The following is a 15912-nucleotide window of genomic DNA, read 5'->3' as shown; positions in this document are numbered from 1 at the left end:
TGGTTGAATCCTTAAATGTATTGTTTTTTTTGTTTTTTACATCAAATTAGAACAAGTGTTAATTAAAGCAAAGCACCCACCTACTTTTTTTTAAATCGCAACGTTTATTCATACTTTGTTACACTAATAATCCTAAATTAATCGCTATTGTCGAGATTTAAACCTGAGACCTCTTCTCTAAGAGGAGTATGCCTCTACCAAGTGGGATAGCCCCATATTTACAACACGCACCAACCGACACACTTATTTGCTTCTAATATATATATATACTTTTATTTAGAGTCGTGTTATGAATTTAAATCGAGACATTTGGTTACCAAATAACAATTTAAGCATATAGTGGCCTTCATTTAAAAAGGAACTAAACAAAATTTGAAGTTCTTTTAAGTAACTGTATTGTTTAGGTAGCCGTTGTTTTCAACCAACCCATTAGTCGGCACTATTTCATAACTCGATGCTTAAAATTGGTAATTATTATGATTTTGTATTTGTTATGTTCCTAACCTCGTCCCGACCCAAATGACGAATGACCCGAAAATTTTAATGTTTGACTGTGAAAATTTTTTACATCGAAAAAAGAGACCTCAATGGAAAAAAAATCTTAGGTCCACCACTGCCTTCAAAGCACTAACTCTTCAACTAAGGTCTTGGAGTGTACTTTAACTTTATTGGTGTTAAAGATCATATGGCAAGTTAACATGTCTTTCACACCACTATCTTCCCATATTAAAGCCATGGGGTATGGGGCTTGGGTTGGGGCGTGGGTTAGCTGAAAACGCCCAAGCCACCACCCCGAGGGCTTGGGTTGGGGCGTGGGTTTGGGGCGTGGCCCCACTGGCGTGAGTTTGAAGCCGGGCGTGGGGCGGGCTAGTAGGGCTAGTAAGGTGACATGGCGGGCTCTCAATGGCCAAACCAAACCCAAGCCCCACCATACCCCATGGGCGTGGGTTTGAGTGGTGGGGGGGCTCCCATTCCACGTGTCAACAAATGCCCCAACCCAAACCCAACCCAAGCCCTACCATACCCCATGGTCTAAGGGGGCTGTTAAAACCTCCATTGGTTAACTTGTTAACTTAGGAAAAAAAAGGAAATTAGTGCTATTTATTATTAATGTTTATTTTAGCTAAGAAATTAATAAAATGTTATTATTTTTTTTATTTAATTTAAATATTTAATATTAAATTAATTTAAAAAATGATGCGTGAGATAGAGTTAACAAGGTTAAATCATTTCTTTAGGATGAGATGGAGTAAAAAGAGAAAAAAAAAAAACGGGTGATGTGACGCTTATATAGAGTTAAGAATGGTTAAAATATACGTTATGGCCTAATTTACATGTTGAAGTGCTTTGATATGTAAAATTTTTGTTTAGTTGATTCAGGTCTACCTTATTTTTTATGTAACTTGTTAAGATAATAGTGGTATGCAATATATAGTTAATTTTGGATCAAATGTTTATGTAAATTTAAATTTGAAATTTGGATTTCCCCATATTTAACATGCATTTAAATGAGCAATTCAATGGCGTAACTAACTTGAAGAATGTTTTAGACGCTGTTAAGGTTCACCCGTAAGAGTTTTATGCGGTATTCTTAACGGCCATTTGAAGCATTTGGAGGTTAAGAAATGAGATTGTTTTTAGCCAAAAGCAGGTTTCGGTTTGTGCAATTATGGAGGAGACAAAGGTTATGAGTTTTTTTGTGAATCAAAAAGAGGGCTAAAATGGTGGACATGTCTTGGAACTCTTGATGTAGGTTTGATACGGCAAAGATGGGATAGTGTTATTTGAAAGTCGGTATAATTCACCGTGTCTGTTATTGATCAATCACCAAACAATTTATAGATTTACATCCCTTTGACCTATTCTATATTTGTCAATAATATACAAAATAATAACAGAATATTACAAATATTTCGGATGATCTTTGATTGATTCTAATACACCCCCGCAGTCGAAGCGGGAGGAGGACGAACGGTGAGACTGGATCGAAAATCATCAAAGAGGATCTTGGGTAAACCTTTGGTAAAAATGTCCGCAATTTGATATCTAGACGGAACATGAAGCACCCGAACCAAACCTTTAGCGACCTTCTCTCGGACGAAGTGAATGTCCATCTCAATGTGCTTTGTGCGTTGATGTTGAACGGGGTTCTCGGTGAGATAAATGGCACTAACGTTGTCACAATAGACGATGGTTGCACAAGAGGGAGGAGTGTGTAGCTCGAGGAGTAGATTTCGTATCCAACATACTTCCGAGACAACGTTAGCTACACCTCGGTATTCGGCTTCGGCACTAGAACGCGATAAAGTTGGTTGGCGTTTAGATGACCAGGATAACAAATTGTCGCCCAAGTAAACACAGTATCCAGATGTAGATCGTCTTGTGTCAGGACATCCGCCCCAATCCGCGTCGGTATAGGAGACAAGAGACGTGGTTGGAGACGGTGAAATGTATAAGCCGAAGGAGATGGTTCCCTTAATATACCTCAGAATCCGTTTAAGGGCATTCATATGGACTGTTGTTGGAGCATGCATGTGAATGCACACCTGTTGGACCGCATGCGTAATGTCCGGGCGAGTGAAGGTAAGGTATTGAAGAGCTCCGGCAAGACGCCGATATTCAGTTGCATCGGGAAGAGGTGTGCCGGATTTTGTGCTCAATTTTTGTTGGGTGTCGACCGGTGTAGCGGCTGCATTACAGTCAGCCAGTCCCGCACGTTCGAGAACTTCCATTGCATACTTTTCTTGAGTGAGAAATAAGGACTTGTTGGTGTGAGTCACAGCAACACCAAGGAAATAACTGATAGGTCCTAAGTCCTTCATAGCAAATTCTTTGGAAAGTAAAGCTAAGAGTCTGTCTCGAAGTGTATCTGTTGAGGTAATGAGCAAGATATCATCAACATATAATAAGATAAAAGCCATGAGGGAACCTTCTTTGAAGATAAATAGTGAATGATCACATTGGCTATGCCGGAAACCCAAGGATGATACATAATCCGCGAACTGTGTATACCAAGCTCGTGGAGCTTGTTTGAGTCCATAAAGAGACTTCTTCAACAAACAAACATGATTAGGATAAGTTGGATCCCGAAACCCCATCGGTTGATGCATGTAAACCGTTTCATGAAGGTTTCCGTGAAGAAACGCATTCTTGACATCGAGTTGATGAATGGGCCAAGAACGAGTTACTGCAAGACTAAGCACGGTTCGGATTGTTGCCGGTTTCACCACGGGGCTAAAAGTTTCCCCACAATCTACCCCGATTTGTTGAGATCGACCATCGCACACAAGGCGAGCTTTGTATCTTTCAAGTGACCCATCGGCGTGCTTTTTATGTCGAAAGACCCACATACTTCGGACTATATTCATCCCATTAGTTCGAGGAACAAGATCCCAAGTCTTATTTGAAATAAGGGCACGAAACTCATCGGTCATGGCGTTTTTCCAGTCTGGGTTGGATAAGGCTTCATTTGGTGTTTTTGGTAAGGGAGAGATGGGAGTCGAAGTATGAAGATTAAGCGGGGCTTTGGGTTTGTAAATTCCCGACATGGAGCGAGTAGTCATACGAGTGGGGGGAGCGTGGGAAGGTGGGGGCGGATGGGAAGGTGAGGACGGTGTGGGAGGTGAGTTCAAATGGGGAGGGGATGCTAGTGGTGACTGTAGGATCGAGTGGGAGAGGGAGGGTAAGGGAGATGCTGTAGAGGGTGAAGAAATAATGGAAGGTGAGGGAGGGGCAGTAGAGTTGGATGGAATAGTAGGGGAGGAAGCATGAGTAGAGGGTGAAATGGGAGGATGGGCAGAGGAAGTGGTTGGGGTGGTAACAGAAGTAGGTGCCTCAGGTGAGAGCCAAAAGTATGAGTTGAGATCATTAGTGAGGAAATCGTAAGTTTTAGAAACATTATTAGATGTAGCAAACGGGAAGACATGTTCATCGAAGATGACATCACGGGACAATGTGATTTGACCGGTTTGTAAGTTATAACATTTGTATCCCCTATGGTTCTTAGGGTAACCAAGAAAGACACAAGGTGTGGAGCGATCGGCAAGCTTGTGGATTGTGGAAGGGGGAAGTAAAGGATAACAAAGACAACCGAAGACTTGGAGATGAGCATAGGTGGGAAGGCATTGATAGTGGTGGAGTGTGGGAGTGGAGTTGTTTAGGACTTTCGTAGGCAAAATATTTAAGAGATATGTAGCATGTTCTAAAGCGTGAGGCCAAAAAGTATGTGGAACGGAGGAGTGTGACAAAATGGTACGCATAATGTTATTAATTGATCTAATTTTCCGTTCCGCTTTACCATTTTGAGAGGACGTATAAGGACACGAAAAACGAAAAAGCATACCGTTGTCTTTGCAAAATTGGTGAAAAGAATTGTTATTATACTCATGCCCATTATCACAATGGAAGCATTTGATAGATGTATGAAACTGTGTATTAATGAGTTTGGTGAATTCAAGAAAGGTGGTATAAACTTGAGATTTATGGGAAAGAGCATAAGTCCACAAAAAATTAGTTTTATCATCTAGGAAAAGGATATAGTAACGACATCCATTTGAGGAAAGAATCGGAGATGTCCATAAGTCACTGTGGACGATATCAAATGGTAAATTAGTGTAATTGCTCGAATCACGAATGTAACAACTCTCATTAAAATTTAAATAATTAGGATGGTAATTAGCTATTAAGAAAACCCTAATTGAGACACCCAAGTAATTCTGCACTAACCCTAGAATTTCCAGAACAATCAGAATCAGGATCAGGGGCCCTAAAACTCAGGGGGGGCAAAACCCTAATAAACGATTATCTTCATAACTCATTATAAAATTCGAAATTAACAAAACCGTCGACACAGCAAGCCTACATGCACGAAGGGCTACTCTATGAAAATAGGGTGGTCACTCGCGTAGCGCGACGCCTAAGGGGGTACCCCCTCGCGCTACGCGACGGTGCCAAAATTTCAGTATAAATAGCAGGGGTTGGGACTTGCATTTTGGCACTTGAACGACGAAAATCGGAGTTACGTAGGTCGAGTTATAAGCAAAACAGTCCAACACACACACACACAATTATCGAATCGCTGCCGCAGAACAGGGTAATTAGTCGATCGCTATTACGATTCAGTTTCCGGGATCAATATACCCAAAGAATGTCTAAGTGCCGCCCACATTGGGCTATGCTTTATCGTTGTCGATAACTCGATAATGAGCCGAAGCATTTCACTTTGTCGTTGTCGATAATTCGATATACGAGTTGAAGTACTATACTTTATCGTTTGTCATTTTGATAAATGAGCCGAAGTATTGCACTTGGACATTCATTGTCAAAATTGATCTCGGAGAATTATCATAATCGTTGTATTGATCACTAATCCTGTTTTGTGTGCTTTATTGTGAAATTAGGTTAACAGGGATTAAATCTAAATTCTATCAACACTAAATCTGCAATGTGAGTTATTCTCTTTTTATAAATTCTTTTATCACAGTTTGTGATTAATTTACAATACTCCAAATTCATTTTCCAAGATTATAATACCAGTGATTAAGTTGATGTAATCACCAAATTGCAGCCAGTATGTGGGGTATTGTGCACAATATTACAGTTTAAATCATTCTAGGTGGGCGTACCTAATTTAATTGATTTACGTCATTCATTGGGGCAGCCAATGGTGATATGACCACTGTCACAGATTCGGTCGAGTGACAAATACTGTGGGTAATTGGTTGATATCAGAAACATGCGTAAAAGATCTTAACACTGTGAATAATCTTAAAATGTGTCGTTTTCATTAACTAGAATAATTCACTCAGTATTTCCCCGCTGACAAAATCTTTTTCAAACATGTTTCAGGTGATCTGCTGTAATTCAGGAAAAATGCAGGGGAAGCATTTCAAGCTTAAGATAGTGGCTCGATATAAAATAAAGAAATGTGTTTTATTACTAAAAACTTATATTGTAAATTACCCGGGGTTTTAACCCGAATTGTAAAATAAAAATAATCGGGAAAAAATTTTAACTTAGCCGATCCTGTGAAATAAATTTTCCGCTGCTAAACTCACAATAAACAGATTACCGCAAACTTTCTGTTCCGCGGGTCCTGAAACGGGTCAAACCGGGTCGGGGACCGTGACAGAAACAAGGTGGTATCAGAGCCACTAAGTTAAGCTAATTAAGTATTTAAACGATACTTAATTTTTCCTGATTACTATATGTGATTATGTGTTTATATGCTTCTAACTGATTATTTGTTAGTTACAGTATGGATAAACAGAAGTTGCAAGATATCTATCTTAAATTAAATAGATCAATTTACGAAGAGGGTAGTTCTTCTAAAACTAAAATTTCAAAACTCCCTACGATTCCTGAGGAAGGAATATTTGTGCAAAAAGCGAATTACGAAAATCCGCTTTCTCCTAGAAAAAGGAGTATGATTATTAAGAAAAGTAAGGAGCAAATCAGGGAAAGGAAAATTAAAAAAAAAGGAAACCCTGGAATTACTTAAGAAATCCCCTTGGGAGGATAAACTTGATGAAAAATGGGCTAATTTATATATGTTAGCTACTGTAGCAGAAAATGCGAATCTTTAAAAAGTATCTTGAATACAGTACTAGTAATTCTCAGTAAGTAGATAAATAAAACTGAGTGTTTCCTGTATTTTGTACAAATAAGTATGCAATAAAACTTCTGTGTTTATTTGGTAAACTTTGTTCCAAAATTTTAACTTGATATTTTGTGCATTTTGCATATATGCTACACAGCATGAACGAGATCTCTGAAGCTTTTCAGAACCTCAATCTGTACCCAGTAAATATTGAAGTTTCTCATGAATTTACGGGATACGTTGCTGATGTGGATGAACCTGTAGAACTCCCTACTCCACCAGTAACCAAACCAAAAAGAAGGCCAAAGAAAAATTATGTATGGGGAAGTCGTATACGTAAAAGAAGGACAGTTACAAAAACCCCTAAAACTAGTAAACCCTTAGACAAAGGAAAAGCAATTATAATTCAGGAAAACCCTAATCCACAAGAACAGGAAACTGACGTTAATGAGGTTAAGCAAATGGAGGAGCAGTTTGAGCAGTACTCTCAGGAAATAGCAATAGAAATAGGAAAAGATTCTAACCCAACTCAGGTAGAAGTCGGAGAGAGTTCTAATCAAACCAGGAAAGTTACTTTTCAGGATCAAATAGATATTTTACTAGAAAAGTGTGAAACTATGCAACCTATCAACTCAGGTATCTTTACCTATCCTGTTGAAAACCCAATACCGATGAACCTTACACCAACAATCACTGAACCAATAGTCCATGACCAACCTATAGAACCAGAAGAATGGTGGACTAACGATTGGCAATTCCAAAACATTGTCAACAGTCCTTACTCGTTTCTTCCACAATTCGACCCAGAACCCCTACCTAATCCACCGATGAGCAATGAAAACCTGGCTGAACTTCGCCACTTTGGTGAAGAGTTAATGGATGCAGGGAATAGAATTAGGGAAATAGGGGGACAGATTGCCTGGAAATACGACGAGAGGGAATTCCGTTTCTGAGATGACGAATAGGAGAGTGGTGAAGTGATCCTTGTATAATAGTAAAAGTAAATAGTGAAACCAGTTGTAACATAACAAATAAAACATTGTAAAATATCGGGTGTATTGATGCATACTATACTGATATGAAATGCAATCGAGAAATCGATAATTTTGGCTTTATGTGTTATAATTTGTTTAAATGATTTATTATTAATTGCTAATTGTTCATAATAACTTATCATCAGATGGCAAATAACGATAACGAACCAGTAAATGAAGTTAATCACTCGGAGCAACAACCAGAAGATCAATATATGACTAAACAAGATATTGAAAATATGGTTGCCCAAGGAATAGCCAACGCAATTCCAATATTTGTTGCTGCTATGAAAAATCCAAGTAATCCGCAACATATTGTACCTAGCAAACATACTACTGAAGATAATTTCAGTAATAGCATCAACAGGGGCAATGACCATATAAATCATGACAATGAATCCCAGCACACCCAGCGCCCTAAGAAGCGAAAGTCTGCAACGCCTGGTTGCACTTTTAAAGAATTCCTTGCTTGTAAACCCGCTGAATTTGCAGGCAACGAAGGAGCAACTGCAACGCTGCGATGGTTGGAGAAAACCGAAGCAGTAATTGCAATAAGTAAATGTGCTGAAGAAGATCAAGTCATGTATGCCTCAAACTTATTTAAAGAAGGAGCACTAGAATGGTGGAACACAGTGCTACAAGCAAAAGGCAGACGGGTAGCATATGCTATGACTTGGGACGAATTTAAAAATCTTGTCGAAAGAAAATTCTGTCCTGAGTATGAAAAGGAACAAATGGCAAATAAATTCCTAAATCATCGAATGACCGGGGTGGATTGTCGTGGTTATACTTCAACATTCTTCGAATATGCGAGAGTGGTACCTAACTTGGCTTCGCCAGAACCGGTACTCATTTCTCGATATATTTGGGGATTAATTAGCGAAATTCGCAATATCGTTAAAGCTGCGAGACCTCGCACTATTGACGATGCAGTCGAATTAGCTAACACCTTAACTGATGAGCTGATACGCACACGAGATGAAGATAGAAAGAAGGAATTAGCTCAGAAAATTACCCAAGGATTCAGGATGGGTAATAGTAATAATTTCAAGAAAAGAGGGACAGGGCGATCTGCAACTTTGCCATTCTGCAAAGTTTGCCGTAAGAACCATTTTGGAAAATGCAACAGAATTTGCAATTATTGCAAAACAGCAGGACATAGTGAAGAAAACTGTAAGAAGAAAACTGTAACTTGTTTTCAGTGTGGAGAAACGGGACATTACAAAACCGAATGTCCTAAACTGAACAAAGTCACTGATAACAAACCTAAGACGGCTGAAGGAACTACTAAGAAGAATGTTAGAGCATTTCAGCTAACTACTCAAGAAGCAGAACTCATTCCAGATGTGATCGCCGGTACGTTTTTAGTCCACAACGTCTATGCAAAAGTATTATTTGACTCTGGTGCGAACCAAAGTTTTATAAATACTTCATTTTGTCAAGCTCTTAAGTTACCATTAACTACAGTTAGGCAGATCTTTACAGTCGAAACTGCAGATGGGAATTCCATAGAAGTTAATCAGGTTTTGCAAAAAGTAGAAATAGAACTTTCAGGTCATAAGTTTGTTGCAAACCTATTACCTATGAAATTAGCTGAGTTTGATGTTGTGTTAGGAATGGATTGGTTAATAGCCAACCATGCTCAAATCATATGTGATAGAAATTCTATAGAAATTCAAGCACCTACTGGAGAGGTAATTAAGATTTCAGGAAATAAACCTAGGAAGCCATTAAAGTTCATATCAGTAATGAAAGTTGCTAATTATGAACGAAACCAAGGAATAGTATATATGATTTCCGTAATCATTTGTACTAAAGGCAAAGAACTCAAGGAAATTCCTGTAGTCTCAGAATACCCAGATGTATTTCCAGAAGATTTACCTGGGTTACCACCAGACAGAGAAGTAGAATTTAGGATTCATCTAATTCCAGGAACTACACCAATAGCCAAAGCACCTTATCGATTAGCTCCTACCGAAATGTTAGAATTGAAAAAGCAATTAGATGAATTACTAAGCAAAGGATTTATACAACCTAGTTCATCCCCTTGGGGTGCACCAGTGTTGTTTGTGAAAAAGAAAGATGGATCAATGAGAATGTGTATTGATTATAGAGAATTGAATAAGATTACAATTAAGAATCGATACCCATTACCTAGGATTGACGATCTTTTTGATCAATTACAAGGAGCTAGGTATTTCTCTAAGATAGATTTAAGATCTGGATACCATCAATTGAAAGTTCAAGAAGAAGACATACCTAAAACTGCTTTCAGAACTAGGTATGGTCATTATGAGTTTACAGTCATGCCCTTCGGATTAACCAATGCTCCAGCTGCATTCATGGACATGATGAACAGAATCTGTAAACCATATTTGGATAAATTTGTGATCGTATTCATCGACGATATACTTATTTACTCCAAAAGTCAAGACGAGCATTGTCAGCATTTGCATGCACTCTTAACTTTGTTAAGAAAAGAAAAGCTGTATGCTAAATTCTCAAAGTGTGAATTTTGGTTACAAGAAGTACAATTCTTAGGCCACATGGTGAATCACGAAGGTATTCACGTAGATCCTGCTAAGATCGAAGCCATTATTAACTGGAAGGTTCCACAAACTGCAATGGAAATTAGAAGTTTTATAGGTTTAGCCGGTTATTATAGACGGTTTATTAAGGATTTTTCCAAAATAGCTGTCCCATTAACTAAGCTAACCTGTAAAGCTACTAAGTTTGAGTGGGGTCCAAAACAAGAAGAAGCTTTTAGAATCTTAAAGCAGAAATTAACCAATGCGCCAATTTTAGCCTTACCAGAAGGAACGGAAGGTTTTGAAGTATACTGTGATGCTTCAAAATTAGGATACGGATGTGTGTTGATGCAACGCAAGAAGGTAATTGCGTATGCCTCCAGACAGTTGAAAAAGCACGAAGAAAACTATACGACTCATGATTTAGAACTAGGAGCCATAATTTTTGCCCTTAAGATTTGGAGACATTATCTGTATGGAAGTAAATTTACTGTTTATACAGATCATAAGAGTTTAAGGTATATATTCGGGCAAAAAGAGTTAAACATGAGACAAAGGAGATGGATGGAAGTCCTGAGTGATTACGACTGTGATATTCAATATCACGAAGGAAAGGCCAATGTAGTAGCAGATGCCTTAAGTCGTAAGTTCTGTGAAAAGCAAAGGCGAGTCCGTGCTCTTAGAATAAATCTACAAGTAGATTTACGGGAACAAGTGAAAGAAATCCAGAAAACAGCAATCAATGACGAAGACGAAGGAATGAAAGGTTACCTAAAGGAATTAGAACAAGGAAATGATGGAATTTGGAAATTTCACCAAAGTAGAATTTGGGTACCTAAACAAGGAAATTTAAGATCGAAAATCTTAGAAGAAGCTCATAAATCTAGGTATACTATACACCCAGGAAACAATAAGATGTACCAAGATTTAAAGAAGAATTTCTGGTGGATAGGAATGAAAAAGGATATAGCTGAATACGTATCTAAGTGTTTAACTTGTTCACAAGTTAAAGCCGAACACCAGAAACCCTCAGGTTTACTGCAACAGTTAGAAATACCTGTATGGAAATGGGAACTTATAACAATGGATTTTGTTACTAAGTTACCCAGAACCAGAAAAGGTAATGATGCAATTTGGGTAATCGTGGATCGATTAACCAAATCAGCTCATTTTCTACCAATAAAAGAAACTTTTAGCATGGAAAGGTTAGCCAAGCTATATGTGGATGAAATAGTATCCTTACATGGAGTCCCGCTCTCCATTGTATCGGATAGAGATAGTCGTTTTACTTCCCGATTTTGGACAAGTTTCCAAGAATCAATGGGAACCCGACTCAATCTAAGTACTGCATATCATCCACAGACCGACGGACAAAGTGAAAGGACAATCCAAACTCTGGAAGACATGCTTCGAGCATGTGTAATTGACTTTGGAGGTAATTGGGATAACCATTTACCATTAATTGAATTCTCCTATAACAATAGTTATCATTCAAGTATTGAAGCCGCTCCATTCGAAGCACTATATGGACGCAAATGCAGAACACCCGTATGTTGGGCAGAAATAGGAGAAAGTCAATTATCAGGTCCAGAAATCGTGCAAGAAACCACAGACAAGATAACTCAAATCAAGGGAAGATTGAAAACAGCCAGAGATCGTCAGAAGAGCTATGCCGACAATCGTCGCAAACCACTTGAATTCCAAATAGGAGACAAAGTACTTCTAAAAGTATCTCCTTGGAAAGGTGTGGTAAGATTCGGTAAGAAAGGAAAACTGAGTCCCCGATATGTTGGACCATTCCCAGTGATTCAACGAATCGGACCAGTTGCTTATCGCTTACAACTACCAGAAGAACTAGCTGGAGTACATGATGTATTTCATGTATCCAATCTTAAGAAATGTTTATCAGACGAATCCCTGGTAGTACCTCTTCAAGATATAGAAGTGAACGAAAAATTAAAGTTTATAGAGAAACCACTACAGATTGAAGATAGAAAAGTCAAGTTTCTCAAACACAAACGACTGGTATTGGTCAAAGTCAAATGGAATTCAAAAAGAGGACCAGAATACACTTGGGAGCTGGAATCAGAAATGAAGCACAAGTATCCTCATCTATTCCAGTGAATCTCGAGGACGAGATTTTTCCTAAGGTGGGGAGGATGTAACAACTCTCATTAAAATTTAAATAATTAGGATGGTAATTAGCTATTAAGAAAACCCTAATTGAGACACCCAAGTAATTCTGCACTAACCCTAGAATTTCCAGAACAATCAGAATCAGGATCAGGGGCCCTAAAACTCAGGGGGGGCAAAACCCTAATAAACGATTATCTTCATAACTCATTATAAAATTCGAAATTAACAAAACCGTCGACACAGCAAGCCTACATGCACGAAGGGCTACTCTATGAAAATAGGGTGGTCACTCGCGTAGCGCGACGCCTAAGGGGGTACCCCCTCGCGCTACGCGACGGTGCCAAAATTTCAGTATAAATAGCAGGGGTTGGGACTTGCATTTTGGCACTTGAACGACGAAAATCGGAGTTACGTAGGTCGAGTTATAAGCAAAACAGTCCAACACACACACACACAATTATCGAATCGCTGCCGCAGAACAGGGTAATTAGTCGATCGCTATTACGATTCAGTTTCCGGGATCAATATACCCAAAGAATGTCTAAGTGCCGCCCACATTGGGCTATGCTTTATCGTTGTCGATAACTCGATAATGAGCCGAAGCATTTCACTTTGTCGTTGTCGATAATTCGATATACGAGTTGAAGTACTATACTTTATCGTTTGTCATTTTGATAAATGAGCCGAAGTATTGCACTTGGACATTCATTGTCAAAATTGATCTCGGAGAATTATCATAATCGTTGTATTGATCACTAATCCTGTTTTGTGTGCTTTATTGTGAAATTAGGTTAACAGGGATTAAATCTAAATTCTATCAACACTAAATCTGCAATGTGAGTTATTCTCTTTTTATAAATTCTTTTATCACAGTTTGTGATTAATTTACAATACTCCAAATTCATTTTCCAAGATTATAATACCAGTGATTAAGTTGATGTAATCACCAAATTGCAGCCAGTATGTGGGGTATTGTGCACAATATTACAGTTTAAATCATTCTAGGTGGGCGTACCTAATTTAATTGATTTACGTCATTCATTGGGGCAGCCAATGGTGATATGACCACTGTCACAGATTCGGTCGAGTGACAAATACTGTGGGTAATTGGTTGATATCAGAAACATGCGTAAAAGATCTTAACACTGTGAATAATCTTAAAATGTGTCGTTTTCATTAACTAGAATAATTCACTCAGTATTTCCCCGCTGACAAAATCTTTTTCAAACATGTTTCAGGTGATCTGCTGTAATTCAGGAAAAATGCAGGGGAAGCATTTCAAGCTTAAGATAGTGGCTCGATATAAAATAAAGAAATGTGTTTTATTACTAAAAACTTATATTGTAAATTACCCGGGGTTTTAACCCGAATTGTAAAATAAAAATAATCGGGAAAAAATTTTAACTTAGCCGATCCTGTGAAATAAATTTTCCGCTGCTAAACTCACAATAAACAGATTACCGCAAACTTTCTGTTCCGCGGGTCCTGAAACGGGTCAAACCGGGTCGGGGACCGTGACAACGAAAAGGAAACTTTATTTGTTTACCAAACACACAAGGCTGACAAACGTTCAAATTCTTAACAAATTTAAAAGTAGATGGCAAACAAGACTTTAAAGAACATAAAATGTTATTGCTAGGGTGTTCGAGACGATGATGCCATGTATCTTGAGACACCGAAATGAAAATCGAGGAAGGAGAAATTGAAGCTTGATGTCTTGGTGGAGGAACGAGCGGGTAAAGATCACCGGTGCTATCACATCGAAGGAGTGTTGCCCGGGTCCGAAGGTCCTTCACATTAAAACCAAAAGGATCAAATTCAATGGAAACATTATTATCGGTTGTGAAACGACGAACAGAAATTAAGTTTTTAACAAGATTAGGCGCAAAAAGGGTGTTGTTAATTTTGAAAGGTGGAATTGGTGGTGATAGAGTATGATGGCCGATTGCATGGACAGGAATTTTATTGCCATTTCCAACAATGATATTTCGTGAAAAACCCTTATTCAAATAAGCATCGAGATTGGACGAATTATTTGTCATATTACCTGTGGCTCCAGTATCCATATACCTTGGATAGTCCGGTGGGTGAAGTGACATGGTGTTGAAAGCCTAATCAAGTTCGGTTGGCGTGTAGCCCAGTTCAGAAGCTACGTGGGCTTGTTGTGGACGCGGGCCCAGAATACCGGACTGGTTGTTGCTGGTGGCGGGCCTGTTGGGGGCTGGTGTGGTTGGATAGGGGCATGGAGGAACAACCCAATTGTAGAAAGAAGGCCAAGTGGGTCTAGGAGCCCACTGTTGATGTTGTCCAAAACTCATAGGCTGGCCGTAACTGTTGGGCTGGAGAGGAGCCGGCCCAAAGGAAGAAGACCAAGCCTGATGATGGATGCCACAGTGTTGACCTCGGCCACGGCCACGGCCTCTGTCGCGCCCGCGTCCTCGGCCACTTCGGTTGTTCTGATGTGAGTAAGTTGAGGAGCCGGAGCCGTTTGAGCCAGGAGCAGCTGTTGGACCTGAACCATTCGAGCCAGAAGAGTGAGACTGGTTCGGAATGTGGGATGTGTTGAGAGCGGAGTCATTGGTGACTCGATTTGCTTTGGTTGTTTCCTCGAGACATAGAGCGGATCTCGCTTCATAAAATGCAGGCAGGGGTTTTTGGTTCTAAAGAATGGTGGCAATACTTTCGTAAGCCTCATTAAGACCGGTTAACAACTGGATTACGAGTTGCTCTTCTGTGACCGGCGATCCCACATTGGCCAGTTGATCGGAAAGAGTTTTAACTTCTTGACAATAAGCAGACATGCTGGAAAAAGAATCAAGCTTCACGTTGGCAAACTTACGCTGTAGTAGCACAGCTCGGGTGTGTTGGTTGTCATGAAAAATGCTCTTGAGGGCTGCCCAAGCATAAGCTGCAGTGGAATCGGGTCGCATAATAGTGCTGAGGAGATCCGGTGAGATAGTAGCGTATATCCATTGGAGAACGATAGCGTCCAGGTGATTCCAAGCATCATCGCTCGCATCTTTTTGTTCCTTTTCTTTGTCTTTATCAGATCCGGCAGTGGAGGAGGGGGGAGATTCTTTTGCTTTGGGAGAGAGGTGATCGAGGACTTGATAGGCACGGCAATGAAGCTTGAACAATTCTGCCCATGAGGCATACTGGCTGGACTCCATTTCGAGTGTGATCGAGATGGAGTTTTTGATATTAGTAACGGTGACAGCGGGATGGATCTTCGGGTCCATGAAGATGAAGACAGGAGATGAGATATAGCGGCTGAGAAAAGGGGAGAAACAGCGGCTGAGAAGGGGAAGAGATCAGAGGCGATTGTGGTGGATCAGAGAATGCTCTGATACCATGAAAGTCGGTATAATTCACCGTGTCTGTTATTGATCAATCACCAAACAATTTATAGATTTACATCCCTTTGACCTATTCTATATTTGTCAATAATATACAAAACAATAACAGAATATTACAAATATTTCGGATGATCTTTGATTGATTCTAATATTATTGTTTTGTTTTGGGGTTGTTTTTTTTTTTCAGATTACTTGTTTGATGTACTCGGACTTTTCTTACTAGTCCCTTGATAGCTTTTGCAATATAGTTGTTTTGTTGG

The 15912-nt window shown here is 39.3% G+C and overlaps 1 protein-coding gene across 1 annotated transcript; it reads right to left on the bottom strand.

Moving 5' to 3' along the window:
- Positions 1-14956: 14956 nt before the first annotated feature.
- On the bottom strand, positions 14957-15535 carry LOC110869445. Its single transcript, XM_022118698.1, has one exon. It carries the CDS (start codon positions 15533-15535, stop codon positions 14957-14959), a length of 579 nt encoding a protein of 192 aa, XP_021974390.1.
- Positions 15536-15912: the final 377 nt, after the last annotated feature.

This window comes from Helianthus annuus, chromosome 8 (assembly GCF_002127325.2).
Source record: "Helianthus annuus cultivar XRQ/B chromosome 8, HanXRQr2.0-SUNRISE, whole genome shotgun sequence".
Classification (NCBI taxonomy): Eukaryota; Viridiplantae; Streptophyta; class Magnoliopsida; order Asterales; family Asteraceae; genus Helianthus; species Helianthus annuus.
Note: the sequence above shows the minus strand (reverse complement) of the source record. Positions and strands in the feature narration are given on the sequence as shown.

What these genes read in the sequence shown, in the direction of transcription:
- LOC110869445 (XM_022118698.1), bottom strand. Translation starts at nt 15,535, where the DNA reads ATGGACCCGAAGATCCATCCCGCTGTCACCGTTACTAATATCAAAAAC.